The sequence below is a fragment of the Macrotis lagotis genome, chromosome 1 (genome assembly GCF_037893015.1).
Source record: "Macrotis lagotis isolate mMagLag1 chromosome 1, bilby.v1.9.chrom.fasta, whole genome shotgun sequence".
NCBI classification, from domain to species: Eukaryota; Metazoa; Chordata; class Mammalia; order Peramelemorphia; family Peramelidae; genus Macrotis; species Macrotis lagotis.
In genome coordinates, this window is record NC_133658.1 from 121,079,902 (window position 1) to 121,094,413 (window position 14,512).

The following is a 14,512-nucleotide window of genomic DNA, read 5'->3' on the forward strand; positions in this document are numbered from 1 at the left end:
TTGGGTGGCTTGCATGTCACACGGCTGGGTGATTGTTGGGTTTACGAGGCTGGATGTGGACTTGGGTGCTCGTGGCTCCAGGGCTGTTGCTTCGTCCATTGTGCCACCTGGCCATACCTACAATTATTACTATTATTATTTTTTATTTTAATTTTTTCCTCTCCCCTTCACTTTTTTTGTCCAAACAAGTCTATCTATATTCATGGGGGAGGAGGAGGGGTATTTTGTTTACTTGTAAAGAAGAATATTTTATTAATGTAAAAAAAACCATTTGTACAAAATGAGATTAAAAAAAATTAAAAAGTTGCTAAAAAAAACAAACTCCTTGAGGGCAGGAATTCATTTTTTTACCTTTGTTTTTCTCTCTGCCATTGTAGTACATGTATAGAAAATGTTTTATGAATCTTTTTATTAGCAAGAAACTTGATAATTGAGGAGATGAGAGAAGTAGGTGGCTAAAAATAGTTTTTAGCATCAGCCCTTTCTATATTTTAATTTCTCTGGTACTCATTTTTTCAAGTGATGATATTAGACTAGGTAATCTAAGTTCAGTGTTTTGTTTTTTAAATTCTTAACTCTATCAGGATTCCATGGATTTCATGCATCTGGAATGGTTTCCTTTTTATCTTATAACAGGTTGCTAAAGGAGAGCTTTTTTGCATGTCTTATTAACAGAGCTTTAAATGAAATAACATCATTGGTGTGATTCAGTTTTTTTCAGCTCTTTCAATTCAACAAATTCTGATTAAGCATCTCCTGTGTGCTAGGCACTGGAATACAAGGAAAAATTCCATATTTTTTTTATAATACTTTTTTTAAAATAATGCTTCATCTTTTCTCCCCTCATTTCTTTAAATTAGGAGGAAACAGATTGTGTGTTTTGGGTTCCTTGTTTCCAGGCTTAATTTAAAATGAGTGGCAGCTAGGTGGCACAGTGGATAGAGCATTGGCCTTGGAGACAGGAGAACAGGAATTTGAATCCAGCCCCAGACACTTGTCACTTACTAGCTGTGTGACCTTGGGCAAGTCACTTACCCTGATTGCCTCATCCAGTAACATCTCCAGACATCTTGATCCATATCTGACCACTGGACCCATATGGCTCTGGAGGAGAAAGTGAGGCTGGTGACTCAAATGCAATTCATGTGCTTGTCATAGCATCATCTTCTTTATGTTGTGGTCTTCAGAAATGAAGGACAGATATTTTAATTTAAAACAATCAGTGCCATTAATAAAATCCTACCTGCCATTTTTTTGCCACCGCTCAACATATCTACTTTTGAATGCTCAGGATCTGCATTTCATTTGAAAATCAGCATGGAGTCACCAGAGGAAGACTTACCCCAATCATTTTTAGAGAAGTAATCCCTATATCTGAACATTATCAGAAATGTTTATATTTTACCTATGTAAATAGTCCTGTTTTTATCTGTCTTTGGCACACCACCAAATCTTTCATCAACAGTAGGTGACTTTATTATAAATATTTTAATGTTTAAATTTGCCCATTTATGCCTAAGTACTTGGTAAAAGCAGAATTGCTATATTTGTATAGCAGAATATAGGATGTTTCTGAGTTCTGATTCTTTAACTAATATGTGGTATCTATTTTATTTTTGGTTTACATATTAGCAAGATAAACAGTATTTATATCATCCTACTACGTAAATGGAAGTCCTTTATATAGAAAAATATTTATAGCACTGATTTTTTAGAGAGTAAAGACCTGTAGATGCTCATCAATTGGGAGAATGGCTAAGCAAATTGTGGTATGTGAATGTGCTGTAATATTACTGCACAGAAAGAAACTATGAATATGAAGAATTCAAAGGAGCATGATTAAACTTAAATGAACTGGTGTAGTATTAACAAATCCAGGGGAAAATAGTATACAGTAACTTCAATAATATAAAAAAACAACTGAATGTTGTGAAATTGTCTTGGTCACACTTGTCCCTAGAAAAGATGAAGAACTGAAATTCTCTCATGGGTAGGATTGTGAATGTGGAACATTACTACCTTTACTGTCAGACCCAGTGGTAGATTAGTTTCACTGAATTTTTTTCCTTTTTTTACCCTTTGTTACAAGAAATGATTCACTGAGTATTGGAGGGGGAAGGGTACATTTGGAAGTAGAAGGTGAAGTAAAAAAAAGATCAGTACATTTTTTTAGAAAGATTTTATTTATTTTGAGTTTTACATTTTTCCCCTCTAATCTTGCTTCCCCCCACCCCACCCCCCCAGAAGGCAGTCTGTTAGTCTTTACACTGTTTCCATGGTATACAATGATACAAGTTGAATGTGATGAGAAAGAAATCTTATCCTTAAAGAAAAAGAATAAAGTAAGAGATAGCAAAATCACATAATAAGATATCACTTTTTTTTTTAAGTTAAAGGTAATAGTCTTTGGTCTTTGTTCAAACTCCACAATTCTTTTTCTGAATACAGATGGTATTCTTCATCACATATAGCCCAAAATTGTCCCTGATTTTTGCGCTGATGAGATGAGCAAGTCCATCAAGGTTGAAGATCAGTACACTTTAAAAAGATCAAAAGGCAGTTTAACATTTAAAATTTTTGCACCTATTCTCAAAGAGCACAGAATATGTATTTATAAGAAAAATGACTTGACTCATACTCCTGTCCATTGTATTTATTTACTCATAGGCTTTTGGGTTGGTTTTATTTTTTGTATGATTTTCTAGAGCATTAAAACAATGCTTGTCTGCCATAAATAAGTGATGTCACAAACCCCACAATTATTTATTTATTTATTTATTTTAGGATTTTGCAAGGTAAATGGGGTTAAGTGGCTTGCCCAATGCCACCTAGCTAGGTAATTATTAAGTATCTGAGGTCAGATTTGAACTCATGTACTCCTGACTCCAGGGCCAGTGCTCTATCCACCTAGCCGCCCTCAGAGACCTTCTAGTCCAATCCCAATCCCCTCTATAATATTCCCAGGAAGAGGTCATCCAGCTTTTGCTTTAAAATATGGGGCCAGGGCAGCAGTTGATGGGAGCCTGGAAAGGGGAATCCTGAGACTGTTGAACTGCAAAACTGGAGAAGAGAAGGTAACACCAGCACTCTTCCCATCAAATCACTAAGGCTAGAGAGTACTGGATGAGCCTTCTAAATAGAAATGGGCAGCTAGGTGGTACAGTTGATAGAGTACTGGCTTTAGTCAGGAAGACAGGAGTTTGAATTCATCCTTAGACACAACACTAACTACCTGTGTGACCTTGGGCAAATCACTTAACCCCGATTGCCTCACATCCAAGTCCATCTCCAGTTGTCCCGAGTCATTCATATCTGACCACTAAACTCAGATGACTTCAGAGGAGAAAGTGAGTGACTGCACAGCACACCCTCTCTCAAATTGAATTCATGTGCTTGTCATAGCATCACCTGCCTGATGTTGTGGTCTTTTTCGGGAATGAAGGACAAACATTATCATAAATAGAAATTGACAACAACCTTTCCTGGGTTTATCTTTAATCAAAGTTTATAAAAATGAAAAATTCTCTCCATAAAATCCAAGAACTGACATCCTCAAATTAGAAGACCTTTCATCTATTTCTACTTGGTAATGTTGACAATCTTTTGTTCCCACCAGTGATATCATTAAACTGCTCCTATAGCAACTGTGAACAGTCATTACTGGTAACCCTTCCAGTTTATTGTAATTTTGAAGGAGAATTAGGAAAATGAGGCTATATAAAGTGGAATGCTGGATCACATATTGTCAACTGGAAGAAACCTCAGATTTAATCCAGCCCCCAGGCATCTGAGGCCCCCTAGACAGATATGAACTTGGGGCACAAGGTAGAAGCAGAGCTAAACTTGAAGTTGGGATCTGTCACCAAATCCAGCACCAATCTACCAGCCCCACTGACAAAAGCATTGATATTGTAGGCATATAAGCGACACATAGCCTCTCAAACAGTTGGATTTTGTTCTGTATTCCATTCAATATTAATAGGACTAAGAAATTTTCTATAGCCTCTGTGATTGAAGCATTCCAGGAACAAATAAGATATTGTACTTAGGAAAAACTTCTAATTTTCATTTCCTTTTTTTGTTTTAAGATCTTAGCAAAGCAATGTCTCAAGGTGGTACTTCCCAGTTCCAAGAAGTCATCCGACAAGAGTTGGAATTATCAGTGAAGAAGGAACTAGAGAAAATACTTTCAACTGCACCACAAAATGAATCTGAGGTAGGAATTCAATTATTCCTGATTCTATTATTTTTAAAAAGTAGTATCTGGGGCAAAAAATTACTTTAATGAGTTAGAAAAAGTTGTAAGTAAATTTATAGGAGAAATAAAAAGTCAAAACTTTCCAGGGATTCAATGAAAAAAAGTACAAAAGAAGGTGGCTTAGCCTTACCAGAGCTAAAATTATATTATAAAGCGTCAGTCATCAAAACTGTCTGGTATTGGCTAAGAAATAGAGTTATGGATCAATGGAATAGACTAGGTGTAATAGCAGGAAATGATTATAGTAATCTGCTGTTTGATAAATCCAAAGAGTCCAGCTATTTGGATAGAAAACTCTCTCTTTGGTAAAAACTGTTGGAAAAATTGGAAGTTAGTATGGAAAAAACTTATATTAGACCAACACCTCACACCCTATACCAAGATAAAATCCAAATGGATACAGGATTTAGACATAAAAACCAATATTGTAAGCAAACTAGAAGATCAAGGAGTAGTTTACCTGTCAAATCTATGGAAAGGGAAACAGTTTATGACCAAGGAAGAGATAGAGAACATCATTAAAAACAAACTAGATAGTTTTGATTACATTAAATTAAAAAGCTTTTGCACAGACAAAACCACTGTAACCAAGATCAAAAGAAATGTCGTAAATTGGGAAACGATTTTTGAAACTAGTATTTCTGACAAAGGACTCATTTCTAAAATATACAGAGAATTGAGTCAAATTTTCAAAAAACCAAGCCATTCCCCAGTTGAGAAATGGTCAAAGGATATGCAGAGGCAATTTATAGCTGAGGAAATCAAAGCAATCCATAGTCATACAAAAAATTGCCCCAAATCATTACTTATTAGAGAAATGCAAATTAAAGCTTCTCTGAGGTACCACTTCACACCTCTCAGATTGACCAATATGACCAGAAAGGACAATGATCAATGTTGGAAGGGTTGTGGGAAATCTGGGACCACTAACACATTGCTGGTGGAGCTGTGAATTTATCCAACCTCTCTGGAGAGCAATTTGGGATTACGCCCAAAGGGCAACAAAAATGTGCATACCCTTTGATCCAGCAATACCACTATACCCTGAAGAGATGATGAAAAAGGGTAAAAACATCACTTGTACAAAAATATTTATAGCATCCCTGTTTGTCGTGACAAAAAATTGGAAATTAAACGAATGTCCTTCAGTTGGGGAATGGCTTAACAAACTGTGGTATATGTATGCTATGGAACACTATTGTTCTATTAGAAACCAGGAGGGATGGGAATTCAGGGAAGCCTGGAAGGATTTGCATGAACTGATGCTGAGCGAGACAAGCAGAACCAGAAAAACCATTGTACACCCTAACAGCAACATGGAGGTGATGATCAACCTTGATGGTCTTGCTCATTCCATCAGTGCAACAATCAGGGACAATTTTGGACTGTCTGCAATGGAGAATACCATCTGCATCCAGAGAAAGAATTATGGACTTTGAACAAAGACCAAAGACTATTACTTTCAAATTAGGAAAAAAACCCTTTTTCTTACTATGTAATTTTACTGTCTCATACTTTATTTTTCTTTCTCAAGGATATGATTTTTCTCTCAGCACATTCAACTGAAATCAATGTATAACATGGAGCCAATGTAAAGACTAACAGAATGCCTTCTGTGGAGGGTGGGGGAAAAATTGTAAAACTCAAAATAAATAAAATCTAAAAAAAAAGTAGTATCTAGGTGGTGCAGTGGATAGAACATGGGCCCTGGAGTCAGGAGGACCTGAGTTCAAATCCAGTCTCAGATACATAATAATTAACTAGCTGTGTGACTTTTGGGCAAGTCACTTAACCCCACTGCCTTACCAAAAAAAAAAAAGCAGTATCTAAAAAAAACAATGTGACCTGATGGTGAGAAGAATAGTTATTTCTAACATGAGTTCATTTCTACAGTGAAGAACCTACTCTATGCTACTGGATATAAAGACAAATTAGAATTTCTGAATCTGCCCTCCAGAAATTTACATTCTAGTAGAATGGAGATGTGTGGTCTGAAGAAAGGTATTTAACCTCTAGGAACAATTCTCTAAACTAGATAAGTAGGTATTATTGTCCTTGTCTTAAACTGCTTGAAAAGATTCTCTGAATTTGTTTATAAATTAAAAGTGCTTTATGAAACTGAGTAAATTGCTAAAGATCTGAAGAAGTATTTAAGATTTCTTTTCCTACAAGAGTTAAGATTTTAACAAGTGTCATTTTTCAAATTGACAAACAAATTTTTATGTTTAAATTAGTCAATATAAGAAAAATATTTAATTTTTTCTTTGGGACAGGTTTTTGATGGGAGATTAGACAGTCAGCCCATCCTAGTAACTATCTCCTGGGCCTTCCATTATCTCTTTATATTAATTTCCCCTTTCTTGTGCTCACAAGAATCTCTGAATTTCAACAAAAAAGATACTGCTTGCCACTTTTTAGTGCTGATTGAACTGTCTCTCATTCCTTCTGATGCAAGTCCCAACTAATTCACCATCTTTTATAGGAAGCCTTCCTTGTTTATACTTTCCTTCTGTCCATTATTACAGTTTTCATAGAAACTAGATATAATCTGTACGTGGTTCTTGTCCTGTTGCTTCACCTATTAGACCATGATCTCCCTGAGACCATGAAGTGACTTTTACCTTTCACAAAGACTAGCATATAATGCAGTTTTCTAAATGTTTATTGACTGATTAGACTTAAGAACAGCTTACATACCTTTTTGTTTATTCATTTATACTTCATGATCCCCCATCTGCTGCCCTTAATTTTCTTTTTTTTTTTCTGGAAAACTTTTTTTTTTATTGTGGGTGAAGAAGCAGGGCAGCTGGACAGTTTAGATGATTCCAATCTTGTTGGCAACATCTAAAGCATCAGTCTGGAGCAAGCTGGATGTAGGTCTTCCTCTCTCCATCAGGCCGGATCAGTGTGTTGACCTTTTCCACACTGATGTCATACAGCTTCTTTACCGCCTACTTGATTTGGTGCTTGTTGGCCTTGACATCCACAATGAAGACTAGGGTGTTATGATCCTTAATCATTTTTATAGCAGACTTAGTGATCAAGGGGAATTTAATGATGGTATAGTGATCAAGCTTGTTTCTCCAAGGGGCACTTTTCCGAGGGTATTTGGGCTGCCTTCGAAGTCTTAGTGTCTTGGGTCTCTGGAAGGTAGGGGAGGTTCGGATCTTCTTTTTGTGGCTATGGACACCCTTCAAAGCCGCCTACTTGGTCTTCAAGGCCCTGGACTTGGCTTCTATCTTGGGGACAACTGCTTTCTTCTTTGCCTTTGGTGCCATCTTGGGGAAAAGGTGCCCTTATTTTTCAAACTCTCTCTTTTGAAGTTTATTTCCCTTCTATCACCTGTTCCAGATCTTTTGTTGGCTATAATTGCTTGGTTTTCAAGTCACTCTTCCTCCTTTCTCAAGAAATTCAAAATCTCAAAATCAAAATCTTAGCTCCTCTTCCCATCCTAAAAGACTTCAGTTTGCACTTTAATGTACCTGAGTACACCCTGACCTTTGTAAAGTTCATCAGCCTCTTTAACTTCCTTGAACTCTACCTTCACTTTACTTTATGTAACCCACAGGGATAATCACTTAAAGCAGTGAAACAGGGACTTAGTTGTGCTGACTGTGGCAGAACCTTGCATACTAATTGGGCTAATCAGTCACAGTAGGACAATGACCCTAAAATAAGGATGTCATTTTGGTCCTCTTTGAGACCTGAAGGACAACAAGCAACTATCTCAGACCTTCCCCAAGTGCCTTTACCTTTTAATTTATGGAGGAAAATTAAGGCACTCTGTCATGAGTGCCCTTATTGCTACTTCATAACTCAAAAATCTTACCTGTATCTTCATACCTATTCTATTCTGCTTAATGTGGGTCTCTGAGGAAGAGGTAAGCCTTATCCTTGCTAAGACCAAGTTCTCTGCTTATAACCTTTCCCATTTCCCCTACTGTGTGTTCAGGGAGCTTGCTTTTTATCTTTCTTTCATAATTTTCAATTTCTCTTTGTCTTTGGTCTCCTTGTTGTCAACCATGCCTTGGTTTTCTTAAAACATTTTTGTCTTAGCTCAGAAGGATTTGGAAAAAGATAGTGAAGATATATTTTTTCTATTGTTAATTTATTTGATTATATGCTATTAGATTAGGGGTAAGGTTATATTCTTTAAATTTTTCTCTTTTGTTATTGGACTTTGAGATGTTTATTAGAATTTTCCAAAAAAAATCTTCATTTGACCTTTCCATGCCCTCTAGCCATTTCTATCTTCCTCTTCTTTTCCCTTTTAGTACCAAACTCTGAGAATCATCTTTCTTTACTTCCTTAACACCCACTCAATTCCTTGTAAACTTTTCAAGGTTACCAATAACTTCTTGATAGCTAAATTCATTGTTTTTTCTTGCCTCCTTTGTACTTGACCTCTTTTATAGTTTTTGACACTGTTTACCATGTCCTCTTGATAGGTACTCTTTCTTCCTTTGGCTCTCCTCTGACTCTCCTTGCCTGTCTGAACATTCCTTAATAGCCTTTGCTGGATCATTTCCCTTAAGACTTTGTCCAGCACCCATCTTTTTCTGTGATCCCACAGTTTCAAGACGCTACTGATGTTTAAATATGTATCCAATCCTAAATCAGTAACTGCCTGCTACATATCTCCTTAATGTCCTATATGCATTGAATTCAGTTTGTCCATAATGGAAATGATTATCTTCCCATTAAACCTGCCCTTGCCCCAAACTTCCCTGTTTCTCTGTAGGGTGACTGCCATCTTCCCACATCCACCATCCTACAGCATCTTTTTTGGTCAGTCGTGAAGTCTTGTTGATCCTGCTGTCCCTCTCTCTCTCTTCTCACAGGCATTTCTCCCCCCGACTCCTGTAATAGCTTCCTCGCTGGCTTCCTCCATCCAGCCTCTTTTCTCTCAAATCCGGCAGTTCTAAACAGGAGGCAGGGAGGACTCTGATAGACCTTCGGACTTTGTCCATCGGCCCATTTAGGTTCATCACCAGAAGGCTGGCTGCCGGTTAGTGACTCTATTTTTTATCCAGAGCACCTCAAGAAGACAGTCTCTTGAATCAGTCAGAACCTGTAGCTGCCTCTGTCTGAGGGAGCACACACTCTCTCTCTGATGCTTGATTTAGATCTGGAATCACCATTTTGTACAATTCCTCATTTTATAGATGAAGAAGTTGAGGCCTGGGAAGGTTAAGGGTCACACAGGTAGTCGGTTCCAGAGGCAGGAGTTGAACCTACATCTTCTGACTCCAGACCAAGCACTTTTTTCACTGTGTTAATGCAACTTGATATAAAAGCTGATCGTAGCAGAGGTTTGACATGTAACGTAATGATATTAGTGATCTCACAGATTTGACAAATATTTCTCTTAATGTCTCTATTTCATGAAAAACTTAGATTTTTTTCCCCCAGATTTAGTTGTCAAATTTTAGTTTTAGTGCTGTAAAACACTATGCTTTTCACTTTGAAAATCTTTGTTGAATGAAAGTAAACTACCTTTGTTGATATAATTCTTTTGTATGTGTGTATATATTTATTATATGTACAAACTGCCTGTACTGATTTCCATTTTTCCTGCCATCTTCTAAACTAATAAAGTCATGTGTATGTAATTTTAGGATTTCATTAAAATTTCTGAAATCATTGGTATTGGTGATTCAGTAAGTTCCTTGTAGCAAATCATTATTCTACTTGTGGATATTCTTTGAGGAGCTTATGAGATCATATCCCTGTAGTGTATAATATTAAGAAAGGTTATAATCCCCTCCATATTCCCAAGTAAATTTTATTCTTTAGTTTTAGGTCTCTTTTTGAAATTTTAAATTGTATAAAATTGTGTGTAACCTAAAAGTGGAAGAATTTCATTTAAGTTTATGTTAGTTTGTGACACCGTTTTAACATTAAATGTTGTTTCTTTTCTTAGCATACTAAAAAAGACCTTGAAGGATTTCAGAAGTTATTCCATAGATTCTTACAAGAAAAGGGACCTTCTGTGGATTGGGGAAAAATCCAGAGGCCTCCAGAGGATTCGGTAAGTCTTGGGTAAAATGATGCAAGAATTTAACACATTTTAAGACCTTTCCTTAAATTAAAGGGAGAGTTGTCATGGAGTTGGAAGAGATCAATTGTGGTTAATAACTGAACTCTGCTCTGTCTCTTCCTTTCCATTCCCACTGAGACCCCTTATAGACCCCCTTATCCTATTGGCAATAGTATACTTGTTGCCTTGGCATCCACTCTCTCCTGTAGTCCATGTGGCATCTTGCAAAAATTAATCTCTTTTGTGCCCTGGTCTTTTTAATAACTTTGGATGGTTCTTTGTCATATCCTTACAGTCTAAACACTACTCTAATATTGAAAGCCTTGCCAGTGTGACTTCAGTCTGTTTTTCCAGCTTTACCTTACACTATTTCCTAGGGCACACACTCAGTCCTCAAGTGAAATTGGACTATTTTCTATTTCCTGAATTAGTATTACTCTCCTTCAGTGTAGCCTTTCTAAAGTTCAGTGGGCATGAAGCCTCTGCCATTGTTCCTTTGCTGTATTATTGGCCTGCAGTGATTTCTCCACCTCAACCCCTTCTTTTGTTCAGCCTCTTTGACCAAGACATGAAGAAGGGCTTCCATAAGACCTTTCCTAATCACCAAGTTAACAATACTTCTTCTCTCTCATAAAAATACATATTGAACATTATTCTGATTCTTAAGAAATTCTACAGCACATATTATTTCATTATATCACTTAATTTGCTCTGAGCCTCTTGTGAAGGGGGGGGGGATATTGGAGAGGAAGGAGATGAGTAAGTGGGAATTTTTTTACTGTCTATCATCCACAGTTGTTATTTGGACAGTTCTCTGTATAACAATCCCCTACTTAAAAATAGTAGTATTCCCACCTTACAGATGAGGAAATGAAGACTTAGATTGTTACAAATAGAGATGATATCTGCTTAAATTTTGTAAACCTGAAAATGCTAAATAAAGGTTAGCGATTATAGATGTTGGTATACACATTTTATCTTTCATGAATCATGGAAACATTAACTGTTTAGTAAATATATATTGAATGATATGATTGTTCAATAAGTGAATGTTACAGACAATGGCTTTATCCGACTTCATTTTGCAGCTTCCTCAGTACCTTCCCTAGGATATAGAGATGAAATAAGATCACAAAGAAGTCAGTAATTTAGGAAGAAAGGGGTCAAGAGATTGTAACTTCGGGATTAAAGGATTTTGGAGACAGAAGCTTATTATTTGTATACTTCAATGGTCTATTCTAAACTTGTGCCTCTTTTAGCAAATTCTGAATGACCTCAAATTGGCATAGAATTAAAAGATGTCTAGAGTATAGTTTGAACTAATGACATAGTTTTCAAAATAAAGGGGAAAAAATCTTAAATGAAATCTAGGGTTCAAAGTATTATCCTTATTTTGAGAACAAGAACTAAAATAGAGCCCAACTATTATTTTTTTTATATTCTAACTAAATTCCTCAGGATTCTTAAGTAAGCTCCCTCTATGTTGTTTTAGTTTTTCCTTGCATGATTATTACTTGCCCTAGCATTTTCAGGTGAATTGTTCATCTGTTGATTTTTTTTTTTGGTACTCACCCCAACTCTAACCACTTCATATTTTTTGATGTTTTAGAGAACTAGAATTCTTAGGTTTTTCCCCCCTGAAGAATATAAGCATTGATTGATAAATTAATAAGCATTGACAAGAAGCAACACATTTAACAGATACTTTGAAAGGAAAATACTCATTTAACATTTAAAAAAATTTTTTTTGGAAACAGATTTATTTATACAACGTGAATCACAGTGGTGCAGTGGATAGAACACCGGCCTTGGAGTCAGGAGGACCTGAGTTCAAATCCAGTGTCTGATTTTTAATACTCACTTAACTGTGTGACCTTGGGCAAGTCATTTAACCCCATTGCCTTGCAAAAACCAAAAAAAAATTGAAAACAACAATAAAATATAAATCATAATGCTTTAGGATAGATTGGTGTAGGGGCGGCTAGGTGGCGCAGTGGATAGAGCACCAGCCCTGGAGTCAGGTGTCCCTAAGTTGAAATCCTGCCTCAGATATTTAATAATTACCTAGCTGTGTGGCCTTGGGCAAGTCACTTTACCCCATTTACCTTGCAAAAACGTAAAAAAAAAAGAATGGTGTAAGAAAATTTGTGTAGGTCATGTGTATGTGTGCAAGAGAGTAAGAGATCCTTATGGTGTTTTGGGTTTTAGAGAATAGAAACATGAACTCTTTACAAGACTTGAAATGTTTCTTTGTTCCAAGTGGAAGCTTCTTTCACTTCAAGTAGCACCCTTGTCCCCCCCCCCCCCCCAACCCACTCTTACCATTGAATTTCAGCCAGGACTGGGTTGCCTGTTACCTCCCTTGGTGGCTTCCCTTTCTCTAAACAGTAATTTTGAATCTCAAGAGTAGAATACTGAGACTTTTCACATTGTAGATCATAGTAAATGGAAGCCTTGGGACAGTATTACTATGTTACATATTCTGTAGTTTGGTATCTGATGCCTGATCTGCTTTCAGATACTTAAGAACTATGTGACCCTGGACAAGTCACTTTCTTAACTGTAAAATGGGGGTATTAATAGTTCCTGTGTCACAGGCTTGTTGTGAAGATCAAATAAGATATTTATTTTTTAAAAGTGCTTAGCCCAGTGCCTAGCACAGGAGAGGCACAATGTAATAAATAATGACTGTCTGGCTGCCTCTTCATAGAATATTTAGAGCTAAAAGGAAACACAAAGATGGATTCAGTCCAGTCCTCTCATATTTATTCATTTATTTATTTGTTTGTTTGTTTGTTTATTTATTTAATAGGTTTTTGCAAGGCAATGGGGTTAAGTGGCTTGCCCAAGGCCCACACGGGTAGGTAATTGAGTGTCTGAGACGGGATTTGAACCCAGGTACTCCTGACTCCAGGGCCGGTGCTTTATCCACTGCACCCCCTAGCCGCCCCCTAGTCCTCTCATTTTTAAATACAAAGAAACTGAGGTCCAGAGAAGTTGTGACTTGAGTAGTTTGGTTATCAAGCTGAGGAGATCATAGGAATCCTATTTAGTCTCACAATCATTTTACAGGTGACTGACTACCTGGGCAGCCTCAGGCATGGAGCAGAGGGCCCCTGCCCCTTACTGTACATGCTTGTCACAGGCTTCTTCCCATCCATTGCCCCAAAACAGATGATGATCTCTGAGCAGTGACAACACAGTTTAAGGTTGCAAAGCACTTTATACTTGCTTTTTCATCTGAGACTCACAACAGTCCTGTAAGGTGTTCTCATTTATTGATGAGGAAATTGAGTCTCAGGTAGTAGCAGAGTCAGGCCTGCCCCCTGCTCTCTTGCTTCTTTTGAAATTATAGAGAATAAGAATTTGTTAAATCTGTTGGCTTTGTAGCCTTGTATATTGTTGTTCAGTTACTGCAAGGGCATCTCTTTTTTTTTTAATGTTGCTTTTTACATAGAAAATTACTCTAGAGGGATGAGAATATATGATGTACACACACACATATGTATATATATATATATATACCTTGTTATAAAATGAGAGCACATAAAATACCATACAAAATTAAATGTGTTGTATAATGTATGATGCTTTTGTATCTTCCAGAGCACCCAATGTAGTTCTGAGCATAATTACTAAGTAATTTTCTTTTCTTTTCATAACTCTTGATATATCGAATACACAAATAAGTTTCTATCTTAAAAAGCATGGCTTTTTGATATTAGAATGATTATTTTTAAAATAATAGTGATACTTTAGCTAACCAAACAGTTCATATTGTTGTTTTAAGTGGGAAGAAATTCACTTATTATGGAATATGATACTATTTCTCACTTTTAATCTGTCATCCAAGGAGTGAACTGTTCAAACCAAAAATTAAATCCTAAATTTTAGTCTGTCCATTTGTAAAATATCATTTGCTTCATTCTTTATTGGAAGAACAGCAAAGGTTCAATGCTACTTTTAAAAATTTAATTCTATGATTATTTCAAGTTGTTGGGGTTTTTTCTTTTGGTTTTTGCAAGGCAATGGGGTTAAGTAACTTACCCAAGGTCACACAGCTAAGTAATTATTAAGTGTTTGAGACTAGATTTGAACTCGGATCCTCCTGACTCCAGTGCCAGTTCTCTATCCACAGCAATACCCAGCTGCCACAAGTTAGTTCTTTAAAAGAACCCTGCCCACTCCTACTCTCACTGATTCTTTGAGGTTAG

General features: G+C 36.5%; 1 protein-coding gene and 1 pseudogene across 3 annotated transcripts in view; one reads left to right on the forward strand and one right to left on the reverse strand.

The window, feature by feature from the left end:
* UGP2 (UDP-glucose pyrophosphorylase 2) overlaps positions 1–14,512 on the forward strand; it is a 48,703-nt gene that overhangs the window by 17,330 nt on the left and 16,861 nt on the right. For all 3 annotated transcript variants that reach the window (XM_074207183.1, XM_074207191.1, XM_074207175.1), the window contains exons 2-3: positions 4,089–4,216; positions 10,182–10,289. In XM_074207183.1, coding sequence (XP_074063284.1) covers positions 4,103–4,216; positions 10,182–10,289 — 222 coding nt within the window. In that variant the 5' untranslated portion in view covers positions 4,089–4,102. The remainder of the gene's footprint in view (positions 1–4,088; positions 4,217–10,181; positions 10,290–14,512) is intronic.
* On the reverse strand, positions 7,039–7,536 carry LOC141493137 (large ribosomal subunit protein uL23-like; annotated as a pseudogene).